This window comes from Buteo buteo, chromosome 2 (assembly GCF_964188355.1).
Source record: "Buteo buteo chromosome 2, bButBut1.hap1.1, whole genome shotgun sequence".
Lineage (NCBI taxonomy): Eukaryota > Metazoa > Chordata > Aves > Accipitriformes > Accipitridae > Buteo > Buteo buteo.
Window position 1 is genome coordinate 48,980,697 of NC_134172.1, and position 13,967 is coordinate 48,994,663.

Below are 13,967 nucleotides of genomic sequence, written 5' to 3' on the forward strand. Positions count from 1 at the left end.
CTGATTAAATTTGAGGTAGCATTTAGTGTCTGAAAGACAATATGTTTCTTTTTGGTTGAGACTAAATAGAGAGTGGATGGAAATACATAGTTGTATCTGCCAATAACCAGGTTTCAGAAGCAGTGCAGATGTAACAGCTTTTTGCCACTGAAAAGGGGAAGGTCTTGCTACTGGTTGTCGTGCCTGTCCCTTTTGCTAGGTCTGGTGTTCATAGGACCCTTGTACAAGCCAATTCATTTCACTAACGCAGCAGAAAACTACTTTTTTGTTGTTGTCGTTGTTAACTTTCTGCTGTGGTAGTTAGTAAAATTGGCTTACAGCAGATTCTGAGTGTTGGGAGTATTAAGGGCTTGAATGAAAAGGTAGGGAAAGTCCCTTTTTGGTGATGGTGAATGTTTAAGTTCGTTCTGGAGGAACTGTAACCCTAAATTTCTTTCTTACATTTGGTCCAATAATGGATTTGATTTTGATTGCTGTTTGAAGTAATTCAACTTCTAAGTGATATTTGCTTTTTGAAATAATATCTAATTATAGCAGAGCCTTTAAATATGACATGAACAGTAGTGGTTTAATATCTTTGTTTTGATTCTTTCTTTTTTGTTTTAATGTCTTCGTGTGGCCAAAGATTCTGCAGCTGCATACATGCCTGTTTAAGTACTATGCATAGGCAAAATCCTGTTAAAGTCTGCAGGACGTGAATTTTTAGATTTAGTGATAGTAATACTTTTGAACTCAGTTCTTGAACTCAGTTCTTTTATCAACATGTAATTCTTTCAAATAGTAATGATATCTGTAAAGAGTTAGGTATATATCCCTTCTGAAATTTAATTCTGAGAACTCTGATTTCTTTACTACTTATGTATTGTGATGTTAGAATCTTATTGTGTTTTTGTGAAGAGATTATTAAATTGAGTACTCAGACCATTATACAAAAAATGTGGGTTTAACTTTCAGTATTTTCTATTTGCTTGTAGGCAGAAGCCAGGCTTGCAGCCAAACGGGCAGCTCGAGCAGAAGCAAGAGATATACGTATGAGAGAGCTGGAGCGACAGCAAAAAGAGGTAGTGTAAATCATCAGGAATTATTGCAAACCTTTACTAAAATTCTTAAGGTATTTTATTCCTGTATTTGCATCAGATTTTGTCCTTTAGTGTAATTCAGCTGCGTGCTAGTATTTCAGCATCAGGCAACTCTTAGCTTCTCTCTCTCTCCCCCCATACCTTCCTCTTTCCCCGTAGGCTATATACCTAAAAGGATAACTTGCTTTGTATTTACCTGTGGATAGCACCTCACAAAATATTAATCTGAACATTCATTTTGAACTTCCTTAATAGTTACACTTGTATTGTGGAAAAAAATCTGCTATACAAAATAGGCTATTAGCACTCTTGCTTTCAGATGAAAAATAAAACTGTTTTAATGTGATTTTTAAATTCTAGCTTTACAGGCAAAACAGAGGCTTGGATGTTTTACCTTTAACAAATGCAGTAAATTCAATGCTAGCAATCAAAATTGGATAAAGATTAATCTAGAAGTTTATCTTCAGATATTTAAAGGGCTGAGGCTTTCTTATTACTGCTTATTTGATTTTAACTGAGCAGAAGAGAGAACATAATGACAATGTCCAGAACTCAGGCTTGCATAAATAATTTTACATAGAGAGAAACAGTTTTCAACTTCTAATATGAAGTTTAATATTGTCTGGATTTGAATGACTAGCTTTGTGGCTGAGTCAGCTGGTGACTTTTGTGCTTTTATAAGAACAATTACTTAATACATAGCAGTTTCTTTGCTGCTTGTTGCTGTGCAAAAGATCCATGTAAATATGGATAACTGGCAGCATAGCATAAATAATTAATATGACTGTACCCAAAATGTACACTGCCTAATGTATAGGCTAAACAAATATGAAAAAGTGGAGAGAATTATTTTGCTCTGTTTTTAATGTGTTTACACTATACTTAGTTACTGGTTAATTTGGATATGGGACTGTTCTTATGCAGTTTTCAGTCAATTTCTTCCCATATGGATTATACCAAAAGTATGCACAATAAATACTTATTGTCAGGAACTTTATTTTGAAAAAATTAATAGAATTGGGATAATATTTACACATACGGTTGTATGTTGCTCCACACATTTCTCGTTTAAAAAAAAAAAAAAAGTTGCATTTCATGAGAAACAAACCTAGGAACCAGATTTTCAGCAGACTGGTTATTTCATGGTTATTGCATTTGATTCAGGTTTTGACATAGCATGCAAAAGATTGAGATTTATTATTTATCATGATTACATTCAAATCCACATAAATGCTGATATTCAGGGGGGGGGTTGCTAGGTAATTTACAAGTGCAATTTACAAAACATGTTTCTATCTCAATTCTATATGGTTCTCATTATTCCATACTTTCAGTTTTCTAGCTGCTGTAGGTATCTGATATTATAGTGAAGATTACATGGCAATTAATTTAGATTTTTCCGATTTTTTTTATTTGGGAATCCAGTCTTGTGTGGTGACTAATCTGTACTGTAAATGGTTTGTTTGTTTTTGTTTTTACATTCTGTAGTTTTCTCAGCATTCATATGATAGAAAATGGGCTCATATCCAGAAATGGATGGTAGGCTAAAACCACCTGTTGTGCATGTTTTTGCCACTCGGAGAACTAACATAGGATTTGGAGGAAGTAATTTACTAATGGTTTGCTGTGTGTCGTTTCAAAGTGTTCTGTTACTGAAAACAAATATGTATAAACTCTATATAGATGTGGTATGGACGGTATTTTATAGCAGCAAAAGACAAACTATGAAATCAGATGCTTTTCTTAAAATGAAATGTTGGGAGGTTTTTTCCCACCATGTGCTGGCTTGTCATGAATCTATTTAAAATTAAATTACATTAGTTTCAATCTAGGTAAACATCTTTTCAATAGTAAATGTTTTTATTTCAGTTAATTGCTGGAGTTTGGGGTTTTTACTTCTTCTTCTTAGCAGACTTACATTTATTTGTTTCTTCTTTGAGTAACGTGTGAATGCTAGTATTTTCACTGATGATTAAGTCACTTCTATGACTTACAAAAATCAATTATAAAAGACTGGAAAACCCCAAGCCCTAAAAAAGACCCCATGCATCACTTGCATCCTTTTACCCCTTGCCTCTTGTTTTCAATTAATAATGATAAAATATTTGACTGTTCATTTATTTAGATTAAATCCACTAAGTAGGAAGGAGTAGAGATAGTTGAGTTACAATCCAAAAAAGCTTCTGTTCAATTTATAATAATTTAATGCAATGTTTGTTTAGAGAGTTCCTTTCACAAACTTCATGTGCCTCATAAAAAGGCAGATTGGAGATGTTTCTTCTTAGGTTTTTAGGGAAGTGTTCACTGTGTGAATGCTTTGAATCAAGAAGATTTAATTAATACATGCTGAGACTAACCATAAATTCAAATAGTCAAAACTTCCATAACAGTTAATCAGTCCTTCTGTTGAGAAATCCTAGGACTGTCATTAGAATTTTATTTGCAAAGTTGTGCTGACTTTATATTGTCTCTTTGTCTAGCTGACATTTGTGTGTATATTAGTTCTCATATCACTTAGAGAACAACAAAGGTTTCTGTTATCTCTTGCTGGAATGCACATTTGAATGCTTTTATGCTGGAGAGCAAGGGTTTCCAAACTGTGGAACACAGATTGCATTTGTGAGCAATCTCACTTCAAAATTAATGGCACCCAACTGAATGCCACCTTCTTTTTGCACTCGTAAAAGGCATACCTACTGCAGGAGGTTTCTGAGGAGATGTGCACTCTCTTCCTGGATTGGGAGACATAACGTCTGTCTTAGATAAAGTGCATATTTCAAACTTAAATTCTTAGAAATCAAGCTTGATAGCTACCAGCAGCAGCTATCTTTACAATATGTACTGTAGTACTTTATCCTTTTGACCTGAATATGCTGAATGCTTAACACTGGCTTTCTATTTTCTGATTCTATGTCAGGAACAGACTTGTTACCCTAAGTAAATTACCAACAGAAATGTACAGAAAATTGTATCAGAAGCTGAGTTTTGCATTATAGGAGCATATTATTAGCTGGGGTGTTATACTGGCAATTAAGAGGAATCTTATATAAACAGCAAACTGTCTGCATGCAAGCTGCAAATGTTATTAACTGGTATTTGTTCATTTAGACCACAGGCACGAGGTATATTTAAAATTGGCAGTGATCTGACCTTAACGTGTTGAAAAGTTATATAGTATAAATGTTCATTTTAAACCTCAAAGTAGACACTATAGAGAGGAAGACTAAAACGTCATTATGAAATGAACGTCTTTGGGGGGGGGGGTTTCCCCTCTTTGGGAAATTATTTTCCTGCGGAGTATTAACTAGGCCTTTTGAAATGTCACAAAATAATATTAAACAAGTTAATGTATCCAATGATAATGTAGAAAATAACCATGTGACCAGAAGCAGTATGAAAGCCATTTTTAGAGTTTGGATATCCATCTATGATCTGGAGGATGAACTTTTGACTCTAGAGATAACTGGTTTACAATCTTTAGAATAGTTTGACATTGAAAACTGTAGGAAGTGAGTAATTTAAGGAAGGATTCCTAGTTCTAGAGCCCTGTTGTAGTCTTCAAATGGGGTAGTTTAAAACTTAGGTTGTTATTAACATGCTTACCTACTGTAACTAAAAATTTGAGAAGCTTAAGGCACGTTAAACACTTTAATTTTTTATTTTAAATTAGTTCTATTTTTGTCCTGCTGCTTCTCACATATTCCTTTGTGTGAGCCAAAATGAACATTCTCTGACCTTTCAACAGAACAAAAGATATTGAGGTGCCTTAGCTAGTTGTCCTCCCCCAAATTTTACAAGTTGGGTTTATTATTTTCACTGTCATTGTAGAGCAGAACTGCCTATAGAACTTAAAATTGATGAATTTGCTTAAGAAGCTTTGTTCCTATGATAGAGGAGAAAATCTGAAATGTGTGAGGTAACTTGAGAATAATCATCTCTATTAGGGCTAAAGTAACTTTGTAAAATGTTCATAATCTGACTGTAGTAATTATATAGTAAATTTCTTACTAATGTACTTGTAATTTTGTAAAGCTTTTAATACTGTAATCAGAAGAAAGATTGACTACTGAACACTAATTATTAATTATATTAACCCCCCTTATTTACATCTCCTAATGTAGTGTGTTGGCATACTTACCCAAATCAGGTGAAATCAAAGTTCTTCTGACTTGAATGAGTTCACTTGCCACAATGGATTATTCAATATAATACATAGCGTTAAAAGTACTAACAGCATGTTGCTCATCTTTGCTTGCTTTTACTTTTTCGTCATCTTTTTTTTCTTTTTTTTTTCTTTTTTCCCCCTCCTATGAAATAACTTTGCATTTCTTCTTTCTCAGGAAGATTCAGAGAGGGCCAGGTATTCTCACCGGTCCAGTCGACATTCATATTTGGTTTGTGTTCTAACTGTATACTTTCCTTTTCCATCATGGCCTTTTTAAAAAAAAAAAAAGGAGGTTTGGTTTCATTTTCTTAGGAAGCGGATGGTGCTTTAAGTCTTCCAAGTATTAGCAGTTTTAGAGTCAGTATTTTAAGTCACATATAAAGTTAAAGTTCATCTGGTATTTTATTTCCATCAATGTTAACAAGGTAGTTTATTTTTATGTATTTCAATCTTTGCATTTAAAAATAAACTCAATTGCCACATTTTAATTCTTTTACTATGTTTTTACTATAAATACCTTGTGCTTTTTTTTTTCCTTTTCTATGTATATTTATTTACAGTATATTTTTGTTGCTGAAAAAATTTGAGTGATGTTTGAAGACTGGTTGGAAATATATGTAGTTCAACAATTAGTTATTTGGAATAACATGTATAATGACAAGTTTTAAGTGTCATCTTTTAGTGTTATTCCAGTCTAATATGATTTATTTCTTTTTTAAAAAGCTGAGTAATTGTACTCGGGCTTCAGATATTGCCAATAGTAAGAATTAATTAGCTCGTCTTGAAGTGGTAGAGTGTTAAGATTCTTACATAAGTTGTCAGTTGGCTTATGATTACTACTACACATTGCATTTCATAGTCACATGTGAAGGTTCTATTAATGATCAAACACTGGTCAAGTTTAGATAAGTCTAATGGGAAAAAAAATCATCTCTTTCCCATTTTCCCTATCTGTCTCAGATATTTTGCAAAGAGGCAAATTTTATTAAATAAAGTAAATACTACTGCTGAGTCAGAATCATCCTGAATCAATGCTACTTACTGAAGATGAGTAATACTGATTTGTAACTTGGGCTTTCATTCCAAACTGATGCTGATGGTCATCTGCTCACTGTTGTTTCTTTTCTTGCACTTTAAGTATTATGGTGTTTCTGTAATATTTGTGGAAGAAAAAGTAGTAGCACCTTAGGATACAATTTGAAGAAGTTCAATATGATGCAGGGTTATATTTTCTTGAGAATGTGTGGATATATTATTCATTAGTGGCCAAGACTTACCTGAGTGATGCAAGGTATCCCAAAGACTGCTGATAGAAGTATTTCTTGTATTGTACAGGCTCTCTTATATCCTCTTTAGGTCATATATGGTGTTAGAGAATGGCTGTATTGAGGGTTTGTAAACATTTTCCTGTTTTTAGTAGATTTGCCTAGAAATCAGCTTGTCATTGATCTGGATATATAGGCTAGGAGAAAGACAAATGACTAAAATAAAAGGGTTGATTTTGTTTACTTTGGAAGGTGGAATAAGCTGCTTCTTTGTGTGACTTAAAAAAAAAGAAAAGTGACTGTCACTTACTAAAAGGTTTTGGCAATTAAATGTAATCTTGTGTAATGTCTTGCGAGTCCTGATGTTAAGTGTTTCTGCAATTTCTCACACAGGTATTTTTACCAAATCATTTAAATCAGGTAGTGTTGACTGCTTTGCAAACAGTAAATGGTTTACAGAAAGAGCATGTAAAATATGCTATGTGGCAACACTTATAAACTTGTGAGCTGATACAGGTTTGCTGAGATCTGCTCTTGCCTTGATTAACATACAGAATATCCTAAAATGGAGATTAAATAATTTACCCTTGACTAAACAATAGGGTTTGAACTCAGCAGAAAAATGAGCTCGTTTTAGGGGGGCTTACCCAGAATTTCTCCAACTGCCTTCATTATTTTGTGCCTTTCAGTGAAGATTAACAGTTACCATTAGAACTTTTAAAAATTATTTTATGTATTGATATATTTTTACAATTTTATTTTTAAGAATTCTTTGGATGTCAGTGGGTCTCACAGGAACAGAGCAAGTACCTCCAGAAGGAGAGATTTTGTTGTGTGTAGCCTGGAATAAGCATGCTCTAACGTGTTCACTTGATAACATTTTCTGTGTCTACTTACCACAGCAGTAGTTTGATGAAAGCATGGTTCTTTATAGAAAACAGTATTAATTGTGCTGCTGCAGTGATTGATGTAATCGAACACTTTGTGATAGCAAGTCTGAGGGCTCAAAGAAAGTGTGAAGTGGTTAGGTGTTCTGTCTTGAAGATAATTTCAAGTCTGAAGGGAATTAATGTCCCCAGTTTTTCCTCTTCTAATGTGCCCAAAAGAGAAGTAAAATGAAGTGGCAAAGGTTGTGCATCAACCTTGACAGGCACAAAGATGTTGCTAAAAGTTATGGCAAGAAACCTTTTTTCTCAGTTATGTTGTGATGTTAATCCTACAGTCAAGGATTGAAAACAAACAGAAATTTTACTTTTTCAGAAATGGGTATTTCTGTATATTTTGTGGTATTCCTAGTTTAGGCAATTTAAATATTTGTTAGTATAGACTGTTAAGCTGTTAATAGTTAAGTAAAGGTGTAAGTTCAGTGCTGTGATGATAATGATTATCTGAGTGATCTGTCTCCATTCTCTGGTAGCAAGGTTGCTTATCTGTAGGTAATAATTAAAGATAAAAACTCTTATAAAAAAGAAAAAAAAGTTAAGTTGGTTGAAACTGGTACAGTGTCCTGTGGGTCCTGTATGGTAAAACTTTTAGCAATACAAAAAGCTACCGTAGTCTGTAAATTACATTAATAATATTAAATTATTATTTAATATACTATGAATATTGGATATATTGGAACTATTGAGATAATATGAAAACAATATGAAATAATATGAAGTAAACTTGGCCTATATTAATTTATAAACAAATATAAATTCAAAAACCAGGGAATTTTTGGTGTTTGATGTCTAGAAGGAATTTTCAGACATCAATAAACAAGAAGAAATTTTTTTTTTCTTGTAAGCCTCTCCGTACTCTTGTTGACAGTTACACTGGGTAATACTCTAACATGCTATTAATATATCATGTAATGTTCTCAAACTACCTTCAATTTCTGTTTTGTGTTTTAAGAAAGCTTAGGATGATACTAGTAACATTTTGGATTACATATTACCTACAGCCAGAATTGCTAAGTTATACCTGTGGAATTTTAAGTGAACTGGAAAAAACAAGCTTGCTTTGAAAATGTAAGATTTGTATGTTTAAAAAAAAATTAATATATAAACTCTACAAATTCTGCTGTTGTTGAGTGACAAGAAACATGACGACACCGGCTAAGATATTATTACAAAGCTGTTTTCATAAGTATTGTTAAGAGTTGCCAAATTTGGTAAACCAGAAATCTTTTTAACACACAGGTGGCCCTTTTGTCCTACAATTCCACCTTTTTCACACACTTGCTCCTTCTGAAAACACCTTTATCCCTCCCTTTCCCCACCTTTGACTCCTCCCCTGATCCCAAGATGCTATTCCCCCCCATCCCGTAATGTCTTCCATGCCCTGTAGGCAGTAACCTCCCTCAGTCTGTAAGGTGCCCCAGACAGCCCCCACATCGTGGTGGATTTCACACCTGCACAGGGGGGCTGACTGATGGTCCTTTGGACTTCTTTGCCTGTGTGGAGATGAGCCTTTTACAACATAACCTAACAAATACTGACTCAGTTTAATACAATCTACCGTACGAGACTTTGCTTAATTATTTAAAGTTTTGTTAACAAAGCCACATTAAATATTTCATGTAACCTACTGCTGTCCAAAATTATCTCACTTTTTAGGAACTGGAATGCTGTTGGGGGAAATAAAAATAGTTTTTATTTAAAAGTGTTCCAGCCTCAGAATGCCCTTTAGATTGCATGAATGGCATTCCTTCATGTATAAGTTGTCATAATTAGTAGAATATGTTTTCTTGTAATTCCCTTTTAAGTCTTTTTAGTCATTCTTTGAAAAAAGCTAATTTTTATATCCCTTGGTTTTTTAACTTCATGATTTTAATTTCATTTTCTCTTACTTCAGTATGACAGTGCTAAGGATAGATCTACAAGATATTCGGTCCCTGTATGTTAACATTTTGCATGTCTGAGTGAAGACTGCTTTTGTGTTTTGTTTTTAGGGTGTAATGGCACTAACTAGCTACTTTGAATTATTGATTTTAAAAAGTATATAAATTTGTACTATCGCACTTTCAGACCTAGAATAGCAGTACGATTCTAACACTTGCCATAGAATGCATGTGTAAGCTTTTTCTGGGAGAAAATCTAATGAAGTCACATATTACAGACAGCTGTCTTTACTGTAAGCACTTTTTAGTATTTATCTGTTATTTCTGAACTTCGTAGTGAAGTGACGTACAGATTAGAATTGGAGGACATACTTGAAAAAAAGTCTGTGTATGCATGTGTTTGTATTCTCCATTTCCGTATAGAAACTTTAACTTAATCTAATGGAAAATTATTTCAATCATGACAAAAAGCAGGTGGTTTGTTATAACTTCAAAAAAAATCCTTCTTATTTGTTATGAAGTGGTAGTAGAGTGCATCATGTTCTCATTGGTATTATGCCAAGTGAGATTTGTGTGTGTCTCCTTAAGCAATGACAAGCACCAAGTACCACTAAAAGGACTATGTAAGCAACTTAAAAAGCAGAATTTATTTAAACAGCAGTGTTATATGAATTAGCTACAGATAGGCAAACACAATATAGTAATTAAATAGCCTGTAATATTAAGCTTTTTTTAGTTTATTTATTGGTTTTACATTTTTTTGTGAAATGTGAACTCTGGCTTAAGCCAAGTCTGTGTTAATCAGGGATAAGGTTGGTGATAGTTTCACTTGCCAGTCTTTTTTACACAGTGATAGAAGTATGGCCTATTATTCTAATCATGTAGTTAGAATTTTCTGTGGTTCTGTTGTAGATAATAAAAACCTTAAATCCTTATTTTTATCTTCTTTATATTTTAAGATGCTGTTATATAGTGGTATTAATTTTCTAAATTTCATTCTTAGAGTCATGCTTACAGTGAATCTCATAGTTCAAAGAAGAAAGCTGCTTATTCCCGTAAAGGCTTGTTGGTTAGTTTTCTACTATAATATTTATTATAAATATACTAACTGTGTAGAGTTACATACTGATACAGTTATGGATAAATTTATTAGCTTGCTGACATATGCATAAATGTTTTCAGGAAAAAAGAAACCTCTAGTATTGACCAAATTCTGACCTGAAGTTGAGTGTTTGAAACCCTTCTCATGGCAGTGGAATCCCATGAATAGAACCAGCTTAATAGAAATTATATTCTGTTGGAGGCCTGGGGAAGGCTTTTGGAAATATTTTAAAGTGACACTTCTCTGGATTAAAGTTTATTCCGTCAGGATGGAGATATGTGTTCTATTATTTACACTTTGTCCCTTATCAGTTAGAGAAATTTTAAATGTAAAGCATATTGAATTTACCATAAACCTTGACATTAACCCAGTGAACTGTTGAGAAAGGCATATGGATTATTGTGGTCTTCCAAAAACTAATCTAGAAAGTTCAGCATGTAATATATGTGAATATAGTGCCAAGAAATTAAATATTTTGGAGGTAATTTTTCAGAAGGTTTTGGCACTGATGAATGAACAGTTGCATCAGGGTTTGGGGGAGTCAGAGCAGCAGTGGATGCCTGTGTTGAGACAAGGCTGAAATCTTTTTTGTATTTACTAATAATCATTTGTATTACAGCACTTTTCTGTGCGCTTTTGAGGTGCTATTTTCCTGTTCCCTCAGTTCTGAAATGAGTGATATGAATCTTTCTGCCTCCTGTGGCCTATTGAGATACAAAGTGCTACATGCTGAAAGCACTACTCTTTGCCATGTCTTCATCTCTCTGTTTTTCCTTCTTTATATGTCTATATAATTTTCTTCTCATATATGCATATATATGCGATTTATGTAGGAAGTGTCAAAAAACCAACAGAAATAAGCTAAAGTATAATTGCTAGGCTTTTAACATGCATGTTAGGTATAAAGAACAGTGGTATGGTACAGACTAATGCTGATCACATAAACATCCATTCCCCATTAAATTCTTAGGAATTTGTGTCCTTCTGTCTCCCCAAATGCTCTCATTCAGGGTGGTATCTAATGGAAAAAAAAGATCAAGCAATTCATTGTACTAATGATTAGCAAGTTTTGTCAAGTATGTTTTTCATGTATTTCATGCTGCACTTACCAGGGTTTAGATAAACTTTTCAGGGTTTTCTTATTTATTAGGGAGGAAAAAGCAGAAACTATTTACCACTTTGGGCATGGCATTAAAAATACAGATAATGCTGATTTACAGAGTACATAAGTAGTTCGGGGGTTTTTTACACTTTACTTGCTTCAGAAGGTTATATTGATTTTGGGTCAACATAGGGAGGATTTTTACAGTGTTCTGTACAGGTTCTAAGCTTGGGAATGTTTGGGCAATGTTGAGATAGGACTTTTATTTACAAGATCTACAGATGCAACCTTTGTTTTCTCCTTTCTTTTTTCCCCTCACAGAGTGGAATTTACTATGATCAAAGAAATTATAGCAGCCTTAGATATAATAAACCAGTTCCTTCCTACCATACTCGGGTCTGTCTCCTCTTCCTATATTAATTTTTTAACTTCTGTAAATTTCATATATTTGGTTTTGCTTACTTATGTTGTATGAAGCAAACTTTTATCTATCTTTCTATAACACTGCAAATTATTACAGCTAATAGTAGTTACAATTGTATGTCTTGCTTTTAAGGGTTGCCTTTTATAAAATGTATGGATAACATGCAAGTTACTCTGTTCTGCATATGTGGGGTTTTAAATTTAAAATAACTTGTTTCATGATTGCTGTATGATATAAAGAAAACAACTAGCAACTGTGACAGTTGCTTTTTCAAAGTCCTATTTTTAAAAAAACAACAACAAAAAGTCTTAAAAGTTTAGCACCAATATACTACTTTCTTTACAGTAATGTAAATGTTAAATCAGTGGTCTGTTGTGAGAGGGGTAGTATCTTCTAGTACAGCAGCTACTGTCATGGTCAAGTTTAAATAGGTAGCTAGAGGAACTTGATGTGTCTTTTGAAAACTACTTAATTTCTTATCATTCCCGTCTACAAATCTTCTGATAAAAATACCAGGTAGCTTTAGGTAATGTTTTGGATTATGATTTCAAAGATAATGGGTTTTCTTGGAGTGTTTATCCACATTTTTCTTAAAGTTCCTGTCTATTATAGATGTAAAATTCAGTATTTCAATCTTTAGAACTTTTGGGGAATATAGAGCAATAGATAAAAAAAATTAATGTATGCAGAAAAAGTGTTTCTAACTTTTTTCTATTCTTCACAATACAGTCGTCTTCTCTATACAGTGATCCAGTGGCAACAACTAGGAGTTACAGGGTTAGTACAATGTAAAATAACATCTTGCTTATCTTTAGATGTTTGAATGGCCCTCAGAAATATAAAATTACACTTTTCTTCATAGGTGTCTCCTTCTGTAAACACTGGTTTGATAAGAAGTATCAGTTTGGTTCGTAAGCACCATTTGCATGGTTGCCTTAAATTTGTATTGTATGGCCATGAGGCTTGACAGTATTACATGTGCATCTTTTTCATATTTTTAAATAATCTGCAGCTTGTGTGTGTCATTTTGTGCAGGCATTCAGTTTAATGTTTTTAACGTTGTTAAATTGCCTCTTTAAAGTATTTTAGTTGTCGCTGTTTTACTGATCTTTTTACAGACAAGCATAAAGTTTATGAATACAACAATGATGTTGTAAGACACTGGGGTTAGAACAAGTTAATCTAAGCATACTAAATAACAACTGCATGTATAATACTAAAAAAAAGTATTTAAAGAAGTTAAGCATTTGAACAGGGAAAATCATTGTCAGGAGATTACAGAAATTTATCGCAAATACATTTTCAATACTTTCAAATAAGATGCCATATTTAAATTTAATAATCATACAGAAATTTAATAGGATGAAAACCTAATCTGCATCTTTACCAAAAAAAAGTAGCTAGAAGTGCCATAAGAATGGCTAAGATAGCTCTACAAAAAGTTGTCGTCTTTAGAAAGTGACATGCATGCCTGAAACTTTATGCCTTTTGCTGCTATAGTAGTTCAAATCCAACCTATGCTACTGTTTAGAGACATGCTAAGCCTATGTAGAAAATCATCAAGTATTTTTATGTAACGTTTTTATGTCGTTAGTGAGGTTCTGCACTTGGATTACAGAGACAACTTACTTTTTTTACTTTGTGCCTATTCTTGAGAAATCATTGGAAGATCCAGGGAGAACAAGACCATAATGACTGCTATTACATATAGTTCTAATTTCTACTAGAGAACTCTTCATAGGTAGGGGGAAAGCAGCATGAGACAGTATTTATTTATTTTTTTTTTTCCAAGTGTGTTGCCCAGAGCTGCTTTTATTATACACTGCATAAATAGATTTCAGCTTTGCACCTTGAAACATTCTCCTTCAGGAAAACCTGCATGGGTGAGCACAAAGTAAAATGGATAAGTGTACAATATAGCTTCAGTTCCCAGGGTGGATTAAAACTTTTGAAGGCTTCAGAACAGTGAAAACCAAATTGCAATTTAAATATTTAATTTAATTTTC

General features: G+C 33.2%; 1 protein-coding gene across 22 annotated transcripts in view; it reads left to right on the forward strand.

The window, feature by feature from the left end:
• LRRFIP2 (LRR binding FLII interacting protein 2) overlaps positions 1 to 13,967 on the forward strand; it is a 61,109-nt gene that overhangs the window by 20,291 nt on the left and 26,851 nt on the right. For 5 of the 22 annotated variants that reach the window (XM_075053959.1, XM_075054077.1, XM_075054011.1 and 2 more), the window contains exons 3-12: positions 975 to 1,061; positions 2,568 to 2,618; positions 5,420 to 5,473; positions 6,903 to 6,929; positions 7,276 to 7,341; positions 9,348 to 9,389; positions 10,337 to 10,402; positions 11,859 to 11,933; positions 12,691 to 12,738; positions 12,824 to 12,868. In XM_075053959.1, the coding sequence (XP_074910060.1) occupies positions 975 to 1,061; positions 2,568 to 2,618; positions 5,420 to 5,473; positions 6,903 to 6,929; positions 7,276 to 7,341; positions 9,348 to 9,389; positions 10,337 to 10,402; positions 11,859 to 11,933; positions 12,691 to 12,738; positions 12,824 to 12,868 (561 nt within the window). The remainder of the gene's footprint in view (positions 1 to 974; positions 1,062 to 2,567; positions 2,619 to 5,419; positions 5,474 to 6,902; positions 6,930 to 7,275; positions 7,342 to 9,347; positions 9,390 to 10,336; positions 10,403 to 11,858; positions 11,934 to 12,690; positions 12,739 to 12,823; positions 12,869 to 13,967) is intronic. The other 17 variants (XM_075054110.1, XM_075054126.1, XM_075054093.1 and 14 more) reach the window with 12 other exon arrangements.